Genomic DNA, 22,755 nt, shown 5'->3' with positions numbered 1-22,755 from the left:
CTCCGATTCTACACAACACTTGATCTGTCATGAAAGTGGTACTGCTTACCATTGCGAGAATGTTCTTGAAAGAGATAGATATACCATTTCTGGGATCCTGATGTGGGGAGGCATTATGTTTAACCCTTTCATGACCAGAAGGATTTATGAAGTAATACAAAGTTTTTAGGTATTAAAATGACTTTATTAGGTATCTATTTAACATAAAACACCATCATTATGTAGAAAAAAATCGTAGGTTATATAGAATTTCATGGGACACATGTGTCCCAATGGACATAAAGGGTTGCAAATAAATTAAAATTACTAACATTTATGTATTGGCTTCAACTACATTTTACTAAACATAATAGTACATAAATCAACAAAAACCGATTCTCCTAACCCATATTCAGTTTCTGATGATTTTTTTCCCGTGTACAGATCGAATTTAAACAAATAGCCCATTTTAGCATCAGTTCTGCACCACCTTTTGAAACCCCATCTTATAGGTTTATTTCTAATATACTGTTTCATAATATTGTGCCCCTTGAATTTTATCATATGCTCATCAATGGATTGTGTTTTGGTGTTATTCATCACTTTTTGAAAATAACTGTTCGGATGATCCATCACAGGCCTGATTTTATATGCTCTGTCATAGTTAGCGCTATTTCTTTCTGGTTGGTTTTCATTGTTTCAAAAATGTAAGTTTTTGTGGATATTTTCAAACCTATTTCTAGGCATTACATTTGCAATGTAGGGAATGCCCATATCTGTATCTTAACTTAACTTAATCCTCTTCACTCCACCTGGGAGCATAGGTCTTCCACCACCATTTTCCACATCTTACATGAGCAGTGGAGATACTTCTGGAGACAAGGATATTAATCGAATCGAGTGGCCAGCACTCTCCCCTGATCTCAACTCCACAGAAGACATTTGGGATGCAATAGGGAGATGCATTGCTACTTGAAACTCCCTTCCAGAAAACCCTTCCAGGTCCCTTATCCTTAGCTCTGAAGGAGGAAGGGACCAGTTTACCTCAAGAACTTCTGAAACACTTGATGATGCTAAGCATGGAACGACATTGTGAGAGCTGTATCACAGTTCAGGGTGAACATATTCCATATTGAAATGTTTCTCCAAATATTTTTCTGTAAATAAACACTGTACATTAATTCCTTAAGTACATCCTTATGAAACTTGTAACTTTTATTGAAAAATTGCAATTTAATTTTATAAAATTTATAACACATTTCTTGTGTTATATTAGTATACTAGCAATAAATTTATGTCTGCATTTGGCTGTAACCATAAGCTTTTTTCATATACAGGTAAAGATGCAGTTCATCCTTAGTTTTTGGATGCCAGGGTACTTGCCATAGCTGGACAAATTTTTTGATAATATATATATATATATATATATACTTCAATATTATGAAGGCAAAAAATTCAAGAAGACAGTAAATACAGATTGTTCAAAGAGAAGGAAGAAACAGTAGACCACATAAGTGGGTGCAGCAGACTATCACAAATTGAGTACTGTTTAAGGCACGATAATGCAGTTAAGATTATTCACTGGCATTTATGTAAAAAGTACAGGTTTAAAGTATCTAAAGACAATTAGAAGCATAAAGTTGACCAAAATGTGATTGAGAATGAAAAAGCTAAAATACTCTGGGATTTCAAAATCCAGACTGACAAAAGCTTGGAATATAATACACCCGATATAACAGTGGTTGAAAAAAGTGAAAACAAGGGTGTTCAGTTTATCGAAATATCAATAGATAGCTGAAAAGAAGACAAAAGTTGTTCCCATAATAATAGGTGGTTTAGGTACCATCCCCCAAAACATTAAAAAACATCTAGAAGCACTCGAGTTGGATTAAAAACCGGGCAGCTGCCGCTTTGTTCAGCACAGCATTCATATTCAGAAGGTATTTCTGCAACTCATAGGCCCTTGGGTATGACTCCAATTAGTGGAATATAACCAGCCTTTTACTTAAGCTGAGGAAGCAAATCAAGCTTGGATGAATATTATATATATATATATATATATATATATATATATATATATATATATATATATATTGTGATTGTTCATTTTTACTAAGTAGAAAATATTATAAATTAGTTTAAATGACTGATACTGAGAGATAAAGAGGTGACATTTATTTAAAAAGATACTACTAGTTTCGTTGAGTGGATCAACTTCTTTAGGTATCACAATCAAAGAAATATACAAAAAATAACAGAGACTTAAAAATTGCATTATCAGTACTAGTACAAAAGACTGTAGTACATTTTGAAAACAGTAATGCGAGCTTGAGTTCCAAATAAAAGTTGACTATGTGCTGTCATGAGTGTGCCAGTATTGAACAGAGGCAATGTGTGTGTTAGAGAGATTGAAACTTAGGCTGTTGTTGATATGGGAAGAATCTAAGGTAATTTCTCTAGATTCGGCAATCTTTCTTTCAAGTTCATCATAGCAGACATGGATATTAGAAGTTTGTGTCCAGTCCACAATGTGTTGGCAGCCTTCATCTGAGTTAACAGAAAAAAGAACGTGGCTAGCGAGAGCGCTGGCTCTAGTCCTGTTGTAGGAAATATCTCTATGGTGTTCTTCCATACATAAAAGGATGGATTTAGCAGTCTGGCCGTAGTATGGCGTTCCACAATCACCTAAAATCTTGTAGACTCCTGGAAACTGAGTGGGATGATGTTTCTCTTTAGGTTTACTAAGTATGGAGCGAAGTTTTGGGAGCGCAATGAAGCAATTTCTGAAGTTAAATTTCTTGAGAATTTTAATCATCAGTTCTCTTTCACCAGTTTTGGTGAAAGAGAGCTGATGTAAGGCAAAGAAATAAAGGCTCTGGGGGAAAGGGATCTTCAGAAGCAGTTGAGTAACGGAGAGAAAGAAAATTTTCAATCTTATTAGGAGAGAAACCATTATTAATAAAAGTCTTTTTAAGAAAAACGAGTTCATTTTCAATTTCTGTTTCTTCTATTAGTAAAGATTTGGTCAAGTGTGCTAAGGTGGAAATAATACCAAATTTTTGCAGAGGATAGTGATGGGAAGAAGCATGAAGGTATCTGTCAGTATGAGTAGGTTTTCTAAAAATTGAAATTTTAATACTTTCAGAACATCTGGTAAGCTTCAGATCTAGAAAGGGAAGGCAGTCATCGGATTCCAATTCGAAGGTAAAAGAGATTTCTTCATGAAATGTGTAGGTGGTCCAAAAATAAATTGAGGTTGTTGACACCGTCTTCCCAGATGAGGAATATATCATCTATATTTTTGGACCACCTAAACAGGGTGTCATCTGCAATATTTTTAACAATTATATTATGTCACAAAATAATTATACAAGATGGGGAAAGAAATGTTTATTTTGTATTTAAGATTTAAAACAAAATTGTGCATAAATAAAAGCTATTTATCAGTGATGTGGATTTTTTTCAAAAATTCTTTTTGACTCTTACCTTTTGCCTTTTTGAAGTCTTTACTTGGATTTCTAAAATCACTTGTAATTCTCATAGCTTTTAAAGTTTTGAGATTTGATTGCAATTTCACAGCAGTCCACAAGGTGTTCATTATTAAAAGTGTACGTTCTGCTACTGCATTCGTTCTTGGCAAATGGTATTTGATGTAATCCATTTGAAATGCTTCAGCTCATTGAACTTCTCTCTCAATAATTCCAAATATGACACATTGTTTACGGTTTTATTTAATGAAGAATTTAAGATTGGTGGAACAAATTCACAAGAAATTCATCATCCTTTCGGGAATTTAGGCCCAATGGCCTGGTCCTGGCTCATTCCATCTTTGCCTTCCCCGACCTTAGAAAGGGTAAGAAATTCCTATTTAAAGATCAAATCGTGGTTTAGTTGATTTCAAGTTCTATTAACAATGTGAATATAAGATAAACATTAAGTAATACTGTCAATAACACTATTCCTTTTAAAATAATATCTTTATCAGTAGGTGACGACAATTTAATTCAAAGAGTGAATTATGTGTATATGAAAAACATCATAATTATAAATGCTGAGTTTGGCACATACAGGCAAATGGATAAATGTATAAACAGTGTCAATTTTCATGTGAGAAAAACAAAAAAAGGTAACTGTCATGTTAAAAACGGGACTGTTTTCACTGTTGAGGCCAGTCAAGTGTGGTGACATTTATGATCACACACCATTCAGTTACAGCACCAGCCTTATGACATGGTGCATTTTCTTGCTGAAAACAACAATAGTGAGATGTGTAGAAATGCCATAAAGTAGGAATCATTGCATTGTCCAGAACGTTCAAATACCTCCTGTAGTTCAGTGTTTGTGACACCACAGAGGTCCAAGGTAGTAAAATAGGACTGTATCATCACACACTGCTGCCTCAAAATTTCGTAGTTAGTGTTATGCATTCTGGTAAGAAATGTTCACTGGGCATTCGCCACACCCACCCATCTGCTCGGTAGAGGTTGTAGCATAATTCGTCGCTCCATAAGACAGCTTTCCAAGCTTCCATGTCCCGCTCTTTGCATCACTGAAGACAATGCTGCATGTTGGTTCAGGTAATATGGGGATTGAATATTTTGGACTTACTGTGGAGATCCATATTGTAAGTCTCGTTCCTGAATGTTTTTGTGTAGATTCCGGTTCCAGTTGCTGTCCAGAACTCTGCATTTAACGTGTGGCTGACAAATGGCGTTTTTTCATATTATCCTTCGTAGCATCCCGCGGTTATGTTTGGTGAGTGTGATGGGTTGTCCACTGCAGGTAGCACTTGTAGTTGACTCCCTGCACTTCTATCTCAGTATGGTATCACTAATTATTGACCTGGGATTGCCCAATATTTCAACAATTTGCCAAACAGATAGGCCTGCAACATGGCATCCTATCACAACGTCCCTTTCAAATTCTGTCAGGTCCCTTCTGGCAGCCATTTCACCTGAACACAGTTGCACTCACCTGGCAGCATCATATTCTTCTAATTTATACCAGCTACAAACATGTGACTCGTTACATGTCATGATGACCTTTTCCCACGGCAGTGTCTGTTGACTTCTTTTCAAGTGCTTGTTATGTTTTCAATCCTAGATGCATAACTTTCCACTTTTCCACATTAAAGTGGCACTCATTACCTTTTTCCCACCCCTGTCAGTCTATTTAAATCACCCTGCGAGCTCTCAACATTACTTTGGTTGAACATAAAAAGAGTGTTAGATCTAATTATAACTTTAAAGGGATTTACAACTGGTTGGTGACAGTGAACATATGGTACTTACTTGGGAAGTGTTCAAGTTGATGAATGTTTCATTGAGAAAATATTACATGCAGAACTACAGAGCTGGAAATCATGAACAACTGTGAGGAGTATGCTGGGTTCTGTGCATAATATCAGTTGTTGGGTAAGAAGAATATCATCACTGCATTCGAAGCATTTAAAAATACTCAAATGATGCAATATCGGAATGTGTTTAAAGAATAAATAGGGTAAGAGTGAAATAGATGCTTAATCTAATTAAGCAAGTGATGTATAAGAAAACAATGATGCAGAAGTAATACCACATGAATAAGGATAATCCCAGTTATGAAAATTATAAGCAGCAGGCCAGTACAGAAAGGTGAGTATGAAAAGAAACTGGCACTCATTAGTTGGACAATCTACTTTGCATCCATCAGCTGTATATCATCTGCATTTAGTAGAGTTATTCTTTCATATTCATTCTTTCTTTTACTTGCTGCATAACAATATAATTCTTTTGGGTTATCTTTTGCTTGCAGTGCCAGTTTCTTTTTTGAGGTACTAGAGCTGTTGCACAAATGGAATAAGAATTTGGTAGCGGGTACTGATAGGATATTAGCATGGATGCTAAATGAGTGTTCAGCCAGTTCTGCTATTCCTTTGACCAGGCTATATAATTTGAGTCTCCAAATACGGAACAAATATATGGTAATCTCATTGCACATGGGTAGCTCAAAGACTGATGTATCAAACTATTGACCTATCAGTATCTCTGGAGTGGCAGTGAAGATTTTGGAAAAGTTGGTTAGGGTCATGTTGAAGCAACTTACTTACATTCTATAATAATGTTGTTGACTTAGACAAGGAACATAGATACAGCTTGATATCTCTAGATTTGGATTTTGCTAATGCTTTTGACAGAATATAGCATGAAAGAGTGGTGCATAAATTGGAGAATATGGGATTGGATTATAAAATATTGGCATGGATAAGAGCATGGCTGACTGACTGACAGATATTAAAAAAGTGATGTACCACAAGTATCATTTTCTTGGTCCTAAGTTTATAATAAATTTAGTTTAATCCTTTATCCAAGTGTAAGCAAACAAAGTTTGCGCCTGAAGTATCTTCAGGACTGAGACAACTCGTGGTAAAGGTGGACCAAGCTCTCATCACTCCATGTCTTAGTATCTCCCATAATGCAAAGCACATCTCCTTGCGGACATGTATAATGCTATGCATTAAGGGAAGGGTTACTACCCAGACCAGTTTCGACCTTTATTGAGATCTCGTCAGTGGGAGCCAGACCCAGAGGTGGTGATACTAAGGTGAAGCAATGGAGACATGATAATTATCTATACGAGTTACGAAAAGGTTTCTCACCTCATTATTAAATTTTTAAATTTTATTAAAATCACTCTGGATTTAGAGAACGACGTCAGAAGTTTTTTTTCCACTTGGTTAGACTATAATAAATTTAGTTTAATCCTTTATCCAAGTGTAAGCAAACAAAGTTTGCACCTGAAGTATCTTCAGGACTGAGACAATTCGTGGTAAAGGTGGACCAAGCTCTCATCACTCCGTGTCTTAGTATCTCCCATAATGCAAAGCACATCTCCTTGCAGACATGTAAAATGCTATGCATTAAGGGAAGGGCCACTACCCAGACTGGTTTCAACCTTTATCAAGATCTCGTTAGTGGGAGCCAGACCCAGAGGTGGTGATACTAAGGTGGAAGCAATGGAGAGGTCATATTTACCTATACAAGTTGCCAAAAGGTGTCTCACCTAATTATTAAATCACTCTAGATTTAGAGAAAGATGTTGGAAGTTTTTTCCCACTTGGTTAGACTATAGTCTTGGTCTGGCTCCCACTGACAAGACCTCAATAAACGTCGAAACCGGTTTGGGTAGTGGCCCTTCCCTTAATGCATAGCATTACACATGTCCGCAAGGAGATGTGCTTTGCATTATGGGAGATACTAAGACATGGAGTGATGAGACGAGATGTAATTGGAATGGATTGCAGTTGGATGTGGTATGTGCAAGTAATGTGAATGAATTCAAGCAGCTATGACTGCTGGTGGGACTAGTACGTGGCCTTTCTCAATGAGTCCCAGACTATTCTGAGGTCTCTCTTAATAATAACATAACACTACCCAATTTTTGATTATTGGTAAACAGCTGAATATTTTCTTTCATATTATCTAAACAGCAGCAGTTCAAGTACAGAGCCTTTTTTTACATAGCTAATCATTTGTTTTCTCTGGAATTCTGTTCATCCATATATCAATCTTTTGCATTGGTTCTTTAGTTACCCTTCTTTTATAACACTAGTTTCACATCCACTATTTGCTCTGATTTGTGTAATAGTTCCATGGAGAACTCTTATGCAAATTTTGCATTATGGCTATATAATGGAAACAGATATATTCCTAGATTTAGTATCTCTCTCACTACTCTGCTCTATATTTGTGGAGAAAGACTTTGAAAGATGTTTTTGGGAAATCATAAAAGATTGCATCATCCAGACTCAGCTATACACAGCAGTATCAGCTGTTGTATACAGATGTAAATAAGAATCATTCTGCTATCACTCAAATTGACACCAAAGCAGTTATCAATATTTCAGGCCGTTCTTTAAACTAAATAGTGAAATCTGAGTCATTTGTCAAAACGAATGGATTATGCTGCTGTTGCTCCAAAAAACAATTCCAATCATGGGCTTTATGTTTATGGTAAAGGCCTTCATAACATCTAAACTTCATTTTGAAGCAGCACACATAATTGGCTTCCCTTTCTTGATGTTCTCATTTTGTGAACCTAATGGAAGTTTACGGTTCTCAGTATATAGAAAAACAATGAATACTGGAAAATACATTAATTTTCATCACATCATTACCTTTGTCGGAAATATAGTCGATTAAAACTTTTCTTCACCGTGCACATAACTGTGTTCCACTAATTCTTTTTTAAATAAAGAACTGTCCTTTATCAGAGCTACTTTCATATAATTCCAAATGAATCAATGAAATTATTAATAATTGTGGTGCCCTCCTCCAGAAGCAGTTTCTAAAATTTCAGTTCCGTAGTAAAGGGAATCTCAGGAAGGATTGCAAGACTTCTTTTTCAAATTAACCTATATGTATCTTCCTATCCAGTTCAAAAATTGAATTCCTTCCAAGACTGGAATTTAAATAACCTCTTCTCTTTCATCCTAAAGAGTTTATAAATCTTTTATTACTCATGCAGCCTTTGTTATTATGAACAGACTGTTCATTCAGCTCAGATTCGTGTGGAAGAGTATCAAGATTATATTCTACTTCAAAGTCAGATAAGTCTAGTTTGGTCAGCCATGCCTTATCCACTAGGCATAGAACTCACTGGAATAAAACTAGTCTAACACTGAAGTTATTTTTACTTGAAAGATTATTTACTTTCACAATTTTGGGACACATCCTAAGTAGCACTCCTAATTTCTGTGTTTCATAATTATTAGGTATTTATTTTGAATTATAATAGTTATAACTGGAGCTGCCCTGGAGTTGCAGTTAATAGCATATATTGGCAGATGTACTTATATTTTAAGTGTTCTTTATCTCTTGTGATCTGTATTGTGATCCTAAATGGCACTATTCATTGGATTGGCTCTTCAGTTCAGGCTCAAAGTTTTTGCTCAAGTTTCATCAATAGCTAGGATATGATTCAGGAATGCATCCTCTTCATTTTCATATCATTCCAGATCGAGGCTAGCCATCATGTATCTGTGCTCTTTTTGCATCCCAGTCAAAGAGATGTGAAATCCACTGAGCTGAAATTTTGCATGTACAAGTCTCTCTTTTAGAATGTGTCAAACATTTTGGTGTGTTGGACGGACAGTTTCCTGGACCAATTGTCTTACAGTTCATCGCCAATCAACTGAAAGGCATTCTCAAACAAGCTCAACATGTTCATCTGAAATGGCAAGTCATCCTGCATGCTGATTATCAGATGATAAATAGTGCAAAACACTATTTATCATCTGATAAATATCAGCAACCCATGGTCATACAAGATCATGACCATGGGCTGCTGCATGATCCAAGACTGTATATTCAGAGGAGTTTGGATGATTCAAGATTAATGAGGGTAATTTATTTTGTATAATTGCCAAGAAGGTGAAATTAGATAAGATTTATTTATTTTTATTTTTTTTATTATAATATCCAGATTGGTTCTTATTTGGAGGAACGTAATTTAGTTTTGATATCTTGGAAATCAGTGATGGTAACTTCTTCAATTTTAGCGGTGTATTTAGGTTGTATTGCATACAGTGATATTTCAGTAGTGGAATTTTTGTTAATGTTATTGGTATTATGTTTTTGTTTGCATTTCTTTTGATGGAACGTAGGTGGTCTGGTATGGGGTTATTGTAGTCTGAATAATGTTCTAATAAACAAGACGAAGGAACGAATAGCTGATCCAGTGTAGCATATATTGCATTCTAATTTGCAGTTAAACTTATAAACCGCATTATTCCCTTATAATACGTCGATCTGAGATATTGCTGTTGCTGCTTTGTTTTAGTATATTTTTGTAGTCTGTTGCTGCTTTGTTTTAGTATATTTTTGTAGTCTGTTGCTGCTTTGTTTTAGTATATTTTTGTAGTCTGTTGCTTGTGTTGAAGCTAATGGGGATGAGAGAGAAAGAGACTCCCAGAGCTCTTAAGAGTGCAGCTGTTTAAATTTCAGTTTGGTGTCAAAAGTTTTATAGTCGAGTAATAAAATTCCAAGTGCTAGTAACTGTTTCCAGAATTTTCTAATTGTAATAATGTGGTAAATATGATTTTTTTCATACCTCAGGAATTATAAGAATCAAAGCATGGAATTGCATATATTTGCTTTCTTTATATTACATATTTTTTTTAATAATCTTGATTCTTTTCTATTGTAGTTTTTATTATATGGATTTTGAAGGTATAAACAACACCCAGAAAAAAAGAAAATGATGATAATTTATTACACTTAGTAATAAATTTCTGGGTTTCTAACCAGCATCATAGAGCATAAATTACTACTGTGGTAAGTATACAGAACTCAGTTAGGTTTATGCAAAATTTATTCACACCAGTGCTTCATTTCACTGCCTAATTCTGTTCTGTGTGTTTCACAATTGTAATTTATGCTCTGATAGAAAACCAGTAAAATAGTAGTAAGTTCAATCAATTAATAATTGCTTTTTCCCTTCTGGTGTTGTTTATGCAGTGCAGCATTGTTATGAAGAAACACGTAAATTGTTAACCTATATTTGAATGACTGGCAGTGGAATCATAGGTTGGTTAAGGATAGAGGCTAACATGACTTTTACATTTATTGGTAGAGCTTGATAAATTATGCAAACCACTACCTGTCACAAAAAAATTTAATTGCTCAAGATCTCTCATTTTTTTTAATGATATGCTCCAATAAATAGGAGCTCCAGAAAATGATTAATAGTGCTGTATCTTGATTGGAGAATTTTTAAGTAAAAACAAAAAAAAAAAAGATTCTGTTTTTTCCAGTCGGCATGTGCTTGCCCGCTAGAAAAATCTACTCACCCCTAGACCAAACCGAAGCCTTTCTAGTGTTATACTTTTAGTAAATTTAGTTTAATCCTTTATCCAAGTGTGAGCAAACAAAGTTTGAGCCTGAAAATATCTTCAGGACTGAAGCAAGGTGGTGCAACTGTTGGTAACTCGGAGCAAAGGTGGACCAAGCTCTCATCACTCCTTGTCTCAGTATCTCCCACCATGCAAAGCACATGTCTTTGCAGGCATGTATAATGCTATGCATTGAGGGAAGAGCCACTACCCAGACCAGTTTTCCTTTGTTTCAGTGCAGGGATACCTTTCCAAAAACTTGCAAAATCCCCCGGATCACCCAATAATGAGCGACCCGCAGGATCAGAAAGTCAGAAACTCAATTGGCTCTATACCGTGGCAGGCTCCCCCACCACTGAGCAAAGCCGTTCATTTGCTCATCTGGAAGGGTAACAGCAACAGCCGTGCCTCAGTTAACTTCACAGGCTACAGCACAGCATTGCCATTCATTATCCCACCATGCAGGCCCTGGATGACAGCAACAGCCGAGCCTCAGTTAAAATTTCATGGGCTACAGCATTGCCATTCATCACCCAAGCTTCCAACCGGTTTCGACCTTTATTGAGGTCCCATCAGTGGGAGGCAGACCCAGAGGTGGTGACACTAAGGCAGAAGCACTGGAGAGGTCATATTTACCTATATGAGTTGCTAACTGGTGTACCACCTTATTATTAAATTACTCTGTATTTAGTGTCACCACCTCTGGGTCTGCCTCTCACTGACGAGACCTCAATAAAGGTCGAAACCAGTCTGGGTAGTAGCCCTTCCCTCAATGCATAGCATTATACATGTCCGCAAGGACGTGCTTTCCACGGTGGGAGATACTACGACAAGGAGTGAAGAGAGCTGGGTCCGCCTTTGCTTTGAGTTGCCAACAGTTGCACCACCTTGCTTCAGTCCTGAAGATATTTTCAGGCACAAACTTTGTTTGCTCACACTTGGATAAAGGATTAAACTAAATTTACTATAGTCTATCTAACCAAGTGCAAAATAAAAACTTCCAACAGTGTTATACTTAATGTACCCATGAGGAGTTCACTTATGAAGTGATCATGATACTTTCATGGTATTTAATAGATGGGGTTTTTGCCTGGTCTATAATGAGAACTGACAATTCAAAACACGAATAAAAGGGGAATATTGGTTATGTTCTCATGAACTCTGGTAAAATTTGAAACTTTTTTATTTTCTTTAAAAGTGCTTTTTTTCACAGATTTTTTTCATTTTATTAAAAAAAAACTTGTGCATATTATACATTTTTCTCTGTTTCGAAATTATGTGGCTAATAATTTGTGATTCATATAAAGTACTTAAATATATCTCAAATGATTTTTACAAAGAAAACAGTTGTTAAAATTAAACAGAAAAATATCTTTGTATATATTTTTAAAAAATATATTTCTGTTATTTAAATTAAGGGGATATTAAATCCCACATAGTTTTAAAACCGAATAAGAAACTCAAAGATTGGAATCGGAGAGTTTCATGCCGAATATAGTAAACTATAAAGTATTGGCGACCACTGGCATGAGCAAATGCAAGTGACCCTAGCACGTAGTGCAATACCGGAAGTCTCGCAGCAAAGTCGGTAAATTCTTAGGTATTTTCCATAATGTAAAAACACATTTCCTAGGAAATGTATGCTGTTATTACATTATGGTAGGGAGGTCGCTACCCAGACCGGGTTCAGCCTTTTTTGAGGCTTCATCAGTGAGTAGCTAGACCTAAACCTACTACTATATTCAGCATGAAACTCTCTGATTCCAATCTTTGAGTTTCTTATTCGGTTTTAAAACTATGTGGGATTTAATATCCCCTTAATTTAAATAATGTTTTCATTGCCGAAATGAAGCTTATTAGCTCTTTATACTTAAGTATATTTTTGTTATTAACATGCTATATGCTGGTCTGATTAACCGAGCGGTTAGCATACTTTCATCTCCCCATGTGAGACCACTGCCCCACATATCGGAGGCCTGAAGTGGCTCGAAAAAAGTTCCATGTTTAGTTTCTAGAGCAGGGTTTCTGGACTATACAAAAATAAATTTTAAAAAATTACAAAAAAAATATTTAGAGTTGATAAAAAATGGGATAAAAAATTCTTAGCCCACCCACAGTACAGATGCACTATAGGTTTGCTATTATAATATTTTGTAGGTGGGAAATATTTAAAAAAAAAAAATAATTTTATGACCTTTAAAGGAAAAAAAATCCATAATGAATTTTTTTCGTTCCTTCTTTCAGTTATCTGCCAAACGAGAACTGTTTTTTCGACAAGATGGCCCTCCTACTTCAGCAACTGTCAACTCTACTACATCATCACTGAATTCATCAAAAGAATCATTATATAGTAAAGAGAAAGAAAGTATGAAGGATTCTGTTTTAACAAAAGATATGGAGGGTTATGTTGGTTTTGCCAACTTACCTAACCAAGTATATCGTAAAGCTGTCAAAAAGGGATTTGAGTTCACGCTCATGGTAGTTGGTGAGTTTTTTCTTTTGAGTGTATTATTATACATATGTCAATAGAGGCAGAAAGCTCATCGCAGGAGATGTATTATTCACCCAATACCTATCACACACCTCTTCTTAAACATATTCATTGATGAAGCACTCACAATCTCCTCTGGCAACCTATTCCACCCATTCACTACCCTCCAATAAAAAAATCTAGCCCTAACACTTTTGTTAATCACACTGTTACATAATTTCCATTCTTTGTCACTCGCCTCTGGATCCTCTTCACTATCACTTCAACCCCATGGAATCCGGGTCTCTGGGCTTGCATGCATTAGTGTAGATATGGCTTATTAAAGCCATATCTACATATGGCTTTAATAAGGGGAACAATATAGGGGAACAATAGCCTGCTTGTTAGTGTGTTCTTCATCAACACATAATCCAATGTGTTGTTTTGGCTACCTTCTTAATCTTCTAAACTTCAACTCCCTTCCAGAATCATGCCAAGTCTCTGGCTTCGTCACTTTCCTGCAGTTCAATTCCATCAGTATAGTACACAGCTTGTTATCTCTTCTTTTTCCCAAAGTGCATCTCCTTGCACTTAGCCACATTAAACTGGTAGCCATTTACCTTTACTTATACTGCTTGTCTAGTCTTCCTGCAGGATCTCTGTATCACCTACATTTATCATTACTTTTTCCAGTTTAGCATCATCAGCAAACAACTGAATATTTTCTGTCATTTCATTCGTTTCCTATATCATTGATATACAAATAAAACAACAGAGGACCAAGTACTAAGCTCTGTGGTACATCATTCTGGTCACTTATCTTCTCCTGGACTCATCTCCTCCTTAAACCTCTCTTTGATATCTGTTTATCAACCATCCTTGAATCCAAATCACCATATTCACATCCATCCTCATTTGCTCCAATTTATGCAACAGAGTTTATATGAAATCTTGTCAAATGCCTTTGCAAAGTCTAGCATTATCACTGAGTAGTGATTTCCTTTATCCAACTCCATTGCCACTTTATTATAAAAATTAAGCAAATTACCTAGGCAAGACCCATCCTTTACAAAACCATATTGTCCCTTATGGAGTTTCATATTCCTACTATCCTGTCCTGAATTTTTTTTACCAATTTCTCCAGTACCTTAGCCACAACCCCTGAGATGCTGATTTGCCTATAATTCTGTATTGAAGCTGGTTTTATGAAGTGGGACTAATTTCCTCTCATTTCACTCCAGTGGCACCTTCTCAGTATTGGAGATTAAATTAAAGAGGTCATCAGAGGCACTGATAATTCCCTTGCTCATTCTTGTAATACATGGGCAGTCTAATATATCTGATATATGGCATCTAATCCCATGGCTGTGTTTGCATTGAGGTTCTGCAATATTTTAAGCACATCCATTTCTTTAACCTCTATTCTCCCATTAGTCAGTGTCACTTCTGATATTGCACCATCACTACCTAGATGATACGAGGTAGGTTCCAAAAATTTCTGTTCCTGACATACAGAATTCTTGCCAATTTTAAAACGTCATGTATGACAGATAGCACCATTTATTGGGAGCTTAATGTACCAGTTTTCATCTCTCTACTTGCATCATTCAGTTGGAGGAACACGTTTGACTAACATGTGGCATTCTAAGTGGTTGTAATGTTAAAAATTGAATATCGTGCTGTGATAAAATTTTTCACCAAAGAAGAGCTTTCTCTAAGTGCTATCGAACTGCAATTGGGTGGTGTTTATGGGGAATCTTCTCCTTCATATTCCATCATGTAGGAATGAGCTAAACAATTTCACCTAGGAAGAGAGAGAGAGATCATCGAAGATGATCTCTGTGATGGTTGGCCTGTGGAAGTGATGACTGAGGAAAATGTCTCTTTTGTTGAGGAGTAACTGCTCAATGGCTGAAGCTGAAAGAAATCTCAGCAAGGTTGGGGCTTTCTATAACAACTGTCTTTCACATCATTTGCAAGAAGGTCACATCTTCACATGAGGAAGGTCAGTGCAAGGTGGGTGCCCCAACTTCTCTCTTCAATTCAGAAGGAGCATCATGTGACCTGTTCTTGCAAATGTTTAGAGCTTTGCCAAAGGAATCAGAAGTGCCAGAAACCATTGTCACTGGGGATGAAACCATGGTCCTTTATTATGATCCTCTTTCCAAAAGGGAATCCATGAATGTGCAAGCTAGGCAAAGCACTGCCAAGAAAAGTCATGGTCACTCCCTCCACCAAGAAGATCAGATCAGTCCATGCTAGTCCTAAATCCTTGATACGCATGATGATGATCATCATCATCCTTCTTTTCGGCCCACTGATTGGTTCCAGTCTCATTCCACCTTTTCCTTGTTCATCTGTGACTTATATGTCCTCCAGAGTGTTAATGAAGTATCTGTTCAGATAGTTTTCACCTGTTCATTCTTTCAATATGTTCAATCAATTTCTTTTGGTATTCACATATTTTGTCCAATACAGAGTTTATTTTTTTGTCTTTACATGTATCAGTGTAACTGATATATGTAAAGTATTCAGTATATTAGTGTTCAACAGTAAATATGAGGATGATATTCTTGAATGGCAGGCAGTATCAACTAGAGTGCTCTGGGCAAATATCAGAATGGGGGAACTGGATAATAGAATTTATTTGTGCCTATGATCCCACAGAAGGTTCTAACAAGGAAGAAGTGGAGAAATTTTTTGAGCCACTATAGAAAAAAGCAGCAGACATAATAAAAAAAGAAAAAGTTGCTCCTTGTCAGAGATCTAAACAATATAGGAAATTAATACAAGACATATAAAAATGTTTTGGGAAGATTTGGAGAAAAGATCAAAAGAAATAATAATGGTAAGGACCTGCTGGACCCATGTTCCAACATAAAAATGTGCAGAAATTCACATGGAGAGACGATGCAAGGAATAAGAAAAGTCTCATTGACTATGTTTTCTTGCTATTTCAGATAGTAAGACACAAGAGAAGATTTGAAATTGGAAGTGATCACCATTCAGTGTTGAGCAGGATAAAAGTGAATTTCATATTGAAAAGAAGGGTGTGTAAGAAAGTTTTGAAACAAATCAAAGTTGAGCAGATATTAGAGGTGAACTGTTGTCTCAAATACACAACCATTATTCAAGAACTAATGAGAGATTGAAAACAAGAACCAAACCTTGCTAAATGAAACAGGTAGTGTCAGTACAGTGGTAGAAAACACTCACAAAAATGCAATCAGGAATACATGAATATATTATTATTTATATGGGTACTTAATGGGGGAGACCCCACACTATCCATTAACACAATACTTATCATACATCTCCTTAAACTTGTACACTTGCAACAACTCGACAATCAATTCCACTTATACACCAATCTCCAAGTAAAGAACCTAGTCTGCACATCCTCACTAATCACACTCTTAGGCAACTTCTAAGTGGGACCCTTTGCTTTTCCCTTACTTACCCATGTATTGAAAATTTTCTTTTCTGTAAATCTTATAGAATTCCTTTAGTAACTTATAACTTTCTATCAAATTCCCTCTCCTCTGCCTGTCAGCTAAACTCTAACCCACACACACACTTCAATCTATCCTCATAGGGAACATTCCACACACGTCATGGCTTGGTCACTCATTTCTGAATCCTCTCCGCCACCTCCCGGTCCCCTAGTAACACAGGTAACCAAATCTATGCACAGTAGTCAACATGTAGGTGAGTCATAACCTTATAAAGTGGGATAATAATCTCCCATCTTTACTTGTCAATGGGTCCATAGCCTCATCAATTTCCTGTAATTACTAAAATACAGAGTATATTAGTATAAGGTGTGACACCTTTTGGCTACTCAAATATGGAAATGTGACTTCTACATTACTTCAACCTTGGTATCACTTCTGGGTCTGGGTACTGACCCTTCCCATAATGCATAGCATTATACATGTCAGTAAGGATATGTGCTTTGCATTATGAGATACTAAGGCAAGTGATTTGAAGTCATTAGCTTCTATATATGAGTTGTCCAGTCCTGAAGTTACTTCAGGTGCAAACTTTGTTTACTTACACTTGGATAAAGGATTAAACCAAGAATATAGTTTCTTGGCATGTTTAATTTATTTTGTCCCTGACAGGGGGAGAGACACATGGCCTTTATCTGAGAAATTGCAGAAGTGTGTGGAATTTTCAAATATTATTATTATTATTATGCCCTCCATGGAGTCGATAGACTCATCTTGGGAGGTTCATTCAACAGACAACGTATTTATCATATAGAATCTTAGTCCTTAACACTTCTTGCATTAACAACACATTCTGGTAATGCATTCCATTCACTGACAATTCTCCATTTAAAAAATCTATTCCTCACACCCTTCTCCATCACACTTTTACATAACTTCCAGGAATGATCTCTGGTTCTTCCCCTCTCACTTTCTACACTTTTTATAATCCCCCTCTGGATTAATCTGATAAAATCCTCTCACTAACTTAAACATCTCTATCATATCACCTCTCTTCCTTCTATCCACCAAACTCTGCAATCCACATTTCTTCAACCTCTCTCCATAGGCAGCATTCCAAATTCCTGATATTGTCTTAGTCACTTGTCTCTGGACCCTCTCCAATGTCTCCACATCACATTGAAAACCAGGTGACCAGATCTGAACACAATAGTTCAAGTGTGGTGTCTGAGCAGTGCCTTATATAGTGGCACAACCACTTCCTTATCCTTGCGTGTTAGAGTACTTCTTATCATAGCAGCACTATGATGTGCAATCCTTGCAGTATTCCTTCTAATCTCATCCACTTCCTGCAGTACAGCACCATCTATATAGTATATAGCCTTATATTTCTGCACTCCAAAATTCAACACCTTACACTTATCGATGTTAAAACTACAGCCCTACTCTTTTGTCCAAATAAAAAGTCTATTTAAATCTTCCTGAAGGGATTCAGCATCTGCAGTGCTATTTATAATTCTTCTCAAATTTGCATCATCAGCAAATAATTGAAGATCCCCAGTCAGTCCACATGATATATCGTTTACAAACAAGTTAAATAGCAGGGGCTGAAGAACAGGACCCTGGGACACGTCACTGGTCACCCTTCATTTTGAGACACTGCTCTATCATACACAAAATGCTGGTATCGTTCAGAGAGCCATTCTCTGATTCTCATCCTCTGCAGCTTGTACACCAACTTAGCATGTGGTAATCTATCAAACGTTTTTGCAAAGTCTAAGAATATCACTGTATATGATTCTCCCTTATCTAACACACTCGTGACCTTATCATAAAATGCAAGTAAATTACTGAAACAGGACCTACTCTTTACAAATCTATACTGACCCTCATAAAGAATGCCATGTCCATCAACCCAAATTCTTAATTCTATTCTTTATCAATCTCCCAACACCTTGAACACAACTGCAGCTATACAGACTGGCCTATAGTTGGAGATTTCTGTCTTAGAACCATGCTTGTGGAGTGGTACTATTTTGCCCTCTTTACACTCCTTAGGACCCCTACCCACTGCAAGACTTTCATTAAATAACCAGTTCAAGGGCATAACCAACTGTGGTGCACATTTCTTAAACATATGTGGTGATATGTCATCCATTCCTACAGCCTTATTCACGTCTAATCCAAACAACATCTGATACACCTCTGTTTCTTTTACTTCCAATCCTTCTATATATTGTACCAGATAATTTATACCAGTATGATATATGCTGATAAAGTGCTCGTTCAATAATTCCACTATATCCTTTGCAGCTGTTAGTCTGCTGCCATGTTAATTTGCCATAATTATTCTTTCTCTTGCTTGCCATGTAGCGGAAAAATTCAGTCGAGTTAACCTTGGCCTGACCAGCCAATCTCCTCATATACTGCTCCTTTTCTTTCTTTCTTTATCATGCTCGTCACCTTTCTAGCCTGCACCTTATACTTTTCATGGCTCTGATTACCACCAACTGTCTTGTATCTCCTCCATAACATTTTCTTTTCCAGCACAGCTTGCTTGATTTTGCTATTTATCCATTTCACTCCCACTCTATTTACTCGCCCTTGGTATGCAGTTACACATTTCTTTTGTCAGATACTGCCTTATGAGTTTCCATGCATTTTCAACATCTTTTCCGCTCAGCTCATCTACCCAATGTACTGGTGTTAGCTGACTACAGAGCTTCCCATAATCACCTGGTTTATACTTCCACATGTATCTATTTTTGGCAGTGACCTTTTCTTGTTTCTTCACTTCCCAAACAAGTACCTCAAGATCATTCTCACCAACTGGCGGCAGTGTCAACACCTCATTAACAATTACATCTTGTGAAGTTATTACCAAATCCAAAACATTAAAGCCTCTACTTGCTTCAATCACGTGTCATGTTATATGTGGAAATATAAAGTGGTTGATTATAACAAACTCAAGAAGTAGCCTGGAGTAGTGCCATTGGCTTAAGAAACTGCAAGGAAAGGATGTTAGTAATGTATTGGAAATGATTAAGGATTAATAAAAATAATAATGATTATTATTACGGGCAACTCCAAGGTAGTCCTTAGACTCATCGAGGGAGGCCCTAAACATCATGTAAAGAACTATCATCCTTTGCTGCGAACTCATTCACAGTTATAGTACCCACAACATACTCTGTCAACCTATTCTACTACTCTTCAAGCAAAAAAACCTTTAAAAGTTCTTTTGCAGTGTGTCAAGCAAAAGCAAAATGATTATTGAAGCATAATTCAATAAATGCTGATTGTAAGAAGATGATGGAATAATCACTTTTGAAATGTGTCATCTATGTGGAGATAATACAATAACTGATCTTATAGGATCAAAATAAGAATAGAAGTAAATAAACTCAAGGTTTAGGATATTAAGAAACATCAGTGTGAATTCAATCATTGAGTTGGAAGAGATAGCAGAACAGGGGAAAGGTCAAGTGAAATGGCAGTGCCCTTTACGAGACAGTTTAAATTTCAGCAGAGTTGAATTGCCAAGAGAGTTGAAAGAGGACAGAATAGTTCCTCTTACATAAAAGGAGGCATCAAGATCAAAGTTTCAAATTATATACCAGTTAAGATCTCACAAGTGGTAATAGTAGGGGAACCAGATAGCTTTGTGAAGGAGAGGTGTGTCTTAATAATTTAATCCATTTCTACAATAAAGTGAGAGCTGATATCAATAAGGGAAATGGGTAATTTTAATCTTGCTAGATTTTACCAAAGCATTTGACAGAATATGTAAGTTGGAGCATATGGAGATGGACATGAAGCTGGTGTTTTGGATAAAAAGCTTATGGACAGACATCATAGAGTAGTATATGATGGAACTGAATCAAAGAGAAGGTAGGTACAGAAGAATAGAGTTCAGTGTTGGCCCACAGTACTCTATTCTTTAGCCACTGGTATTCAGTTTGTACATCATTAGTATTGGTAATGGGCTGAGGGGTAATAATGCCAATAATGCTAAACTGGGAAAGCAATAATTAATAAAAATAATGTAGAGATCCAGCAAGATGATCCGATTTGGGCAAAGGATAATCTCTGCCAATTCAGCATGTCTAAGTATCATCATCAAATTCCTGCCATGTACCCTCAAGGGGTGTACAGGATATGACAGTACTACATGAAAAAATTACATCAGTACTAACTTCCTATCTACAATTTTCCTCCAAATCAGTCTGTTACTTGTCAAGACTCCAACATTATCAGATATTATATTTCTATCGTCTAAGGCACATTGTACCGTATCAATCCACCTATATCTTGGTCTACCTCTGGGTCGTTTTCCTGCCAACCTGGCAGAGAACACTTGTTTTGCTAATCTTTCCTCTCCCATTCTATTTAAGTGACCATACCACCTGAGATTAGCTCTGCTAACACATTCCTGGATGCTGACAATGTCAAGTTCTTTCCTAATATCCTCATTTTTAATATGATATTGCCATTGATGCCATCTGTTCACGCCCCTAATCTTTCTCAGGACTCTCATATCTGTGGTCTCTAGTCTTTGGTCAAGTGTTTTACTTCTGACCCAGCTCTCAGATCCATAAGTTAAAACTGGTTTGAACACTGTCTTGTATACAGCTAATTTAGTGTTCCAACTAATTTCTCTCTTATTCCATATGAATTTATTCAATTGACTTCCCACCATTCCAGCTTTGCTGATTCTGTTGTCTATTTCTATATTTAATTGACCATCTTCGCTAAAAATCGTGCCTAAGTAGCTGAAATGTTTTACTTGTTCCACAGGTTCTCCATTCACAACACAGTTGACATTTTCAATGATTCTGCCTATTTTCATTGTCTTTGTCTTTTTATTGCTGACCTTCATACCATATCTATTACAACAGCTATTCGATTTAGTCAGAAAATCTTGCAGACTTGTAGCGGATTTATTTAGAAGTATAACATCATTCGCATAAAGCAAAGAACTGACATTAACATCTCCAATTTTGATATCAGGTTTAATACCACTTTCCTTCATAATGTGATCCATATAGATAATGAATAACAGAGGGGATAATGTACATCCTTGTCTCACACCAGATTTAACATTAAACCATCTTTCTGTACTTCCTTCAATTCTAACTGCTGACTTACAACTCAAATAAAGACTAAGTATTGCTTGATATAATGCCACATTGACACCATATAACTGCAGCGTATTGAATAGCTTCTCTCTTGGCACCTTGTCATATGCCTTTTCCAAATCGACAAAACGTAAATACAGATATTTGTTATATTCCCATGATTTCTCGACTATTTGTCGTAAAGTGAAGATCTGATCCTGACAGCCTCTATTTGGCCTGAATCCAGCTTGTTCTTCACCAAGCTTTTCTTCCACAATTCTTCTCAACCGTTTCTCAAGTATACTTGCATAGATCTTGCCAGGAACACTCAGTAGGGAAATACCTCTGTAATTCTCACATTCAGTTTTATTTCCCTTTTTATATATGGGTACTATGAGAGCTCTACTCCAATCATCGGGAATTCGTCCCTCTGTCCAGGCTTTCTGAACTATGCAGTGCAGCCACTGTAAGACTTATCTATTTTTTCTATTTTCTATATTCTTGCCAAAGTCCTCCCATGACTTTTGTTTAGCTAGTTTTACACACTGTTTAGCTTTCTTACATTTGTCTCTGTATTCTGTAAGAGTAAAAGCTGACTTATTTGCCAGGAACTTTTGATATGCTTTCTTCTTTTCCTTCACTGCCTCTTTAACTTCCTGTGTCCATCAGGGAGTTCTGATTTTTTTATCCTTGCATACAACCTCACCACATGCCTCTCTGGCAGAATCAATCAATGTTTTCTTCGGAGCTTGCCACTGAATCTCCAAGGTTTGATTCCTGTTCTCAAACTCTTTCATTTTATTTTCAATAATCTTTCTGTATTTTAGTCTACAGTTCACATCTGAGAGCTGCTCAACTTTTATTCGCTTT

At 36.4% G+C, this 22,755-nt stretch overlaps 1 protein-coding gene across 3 annotated transcripts in view; it reads left to right on the top strand.

The window, feature by feature from the left end:
• Nucleotides 1-22,755, top strand: part of LOC150103585 (septin-7-like) — a 210,644-nt gene that overhangs the window by 25,812 nt on the left and 162,077 nt on the right. For all 3 annotated transcript variants that reach the window (XM_090398309.1, XM_090398311.1, XM_090398308.1), the window contains exon 2: nucleotides 13,091-13,331. In XM_090398309.1, the coding sequence (XP_090254435.1) occupies nucleotides 13,091-13,331 (241 nt within the window). The remainder of the gene's footprint in view (nucleotides 1-13,090; nucleotides 13,332-22,755) is intronic.

This window comes from Typopeltis vanoorti, chromosome 9 (genome assembly GCF_054136105.1).
Source record: "Typopeltis vanoorti isolate ZY-2024b chromosome 9, IOZ_Tvanoo_1.0, whole genome shotgun sequence".
NCBI classification, from domain to species: domain Eukaryota; kingdom Metazoa; phylum Arthropoda; class Arachnida; order Uropygi; family Thelyphonidae; genus Typopeltis; species Typopeltis vanoorti.
The sequence above is the reverse complement of the archived record's forward strand: the minus strand, read 5'-3'. Positions and strand labels throughout refer to the sequence as shown.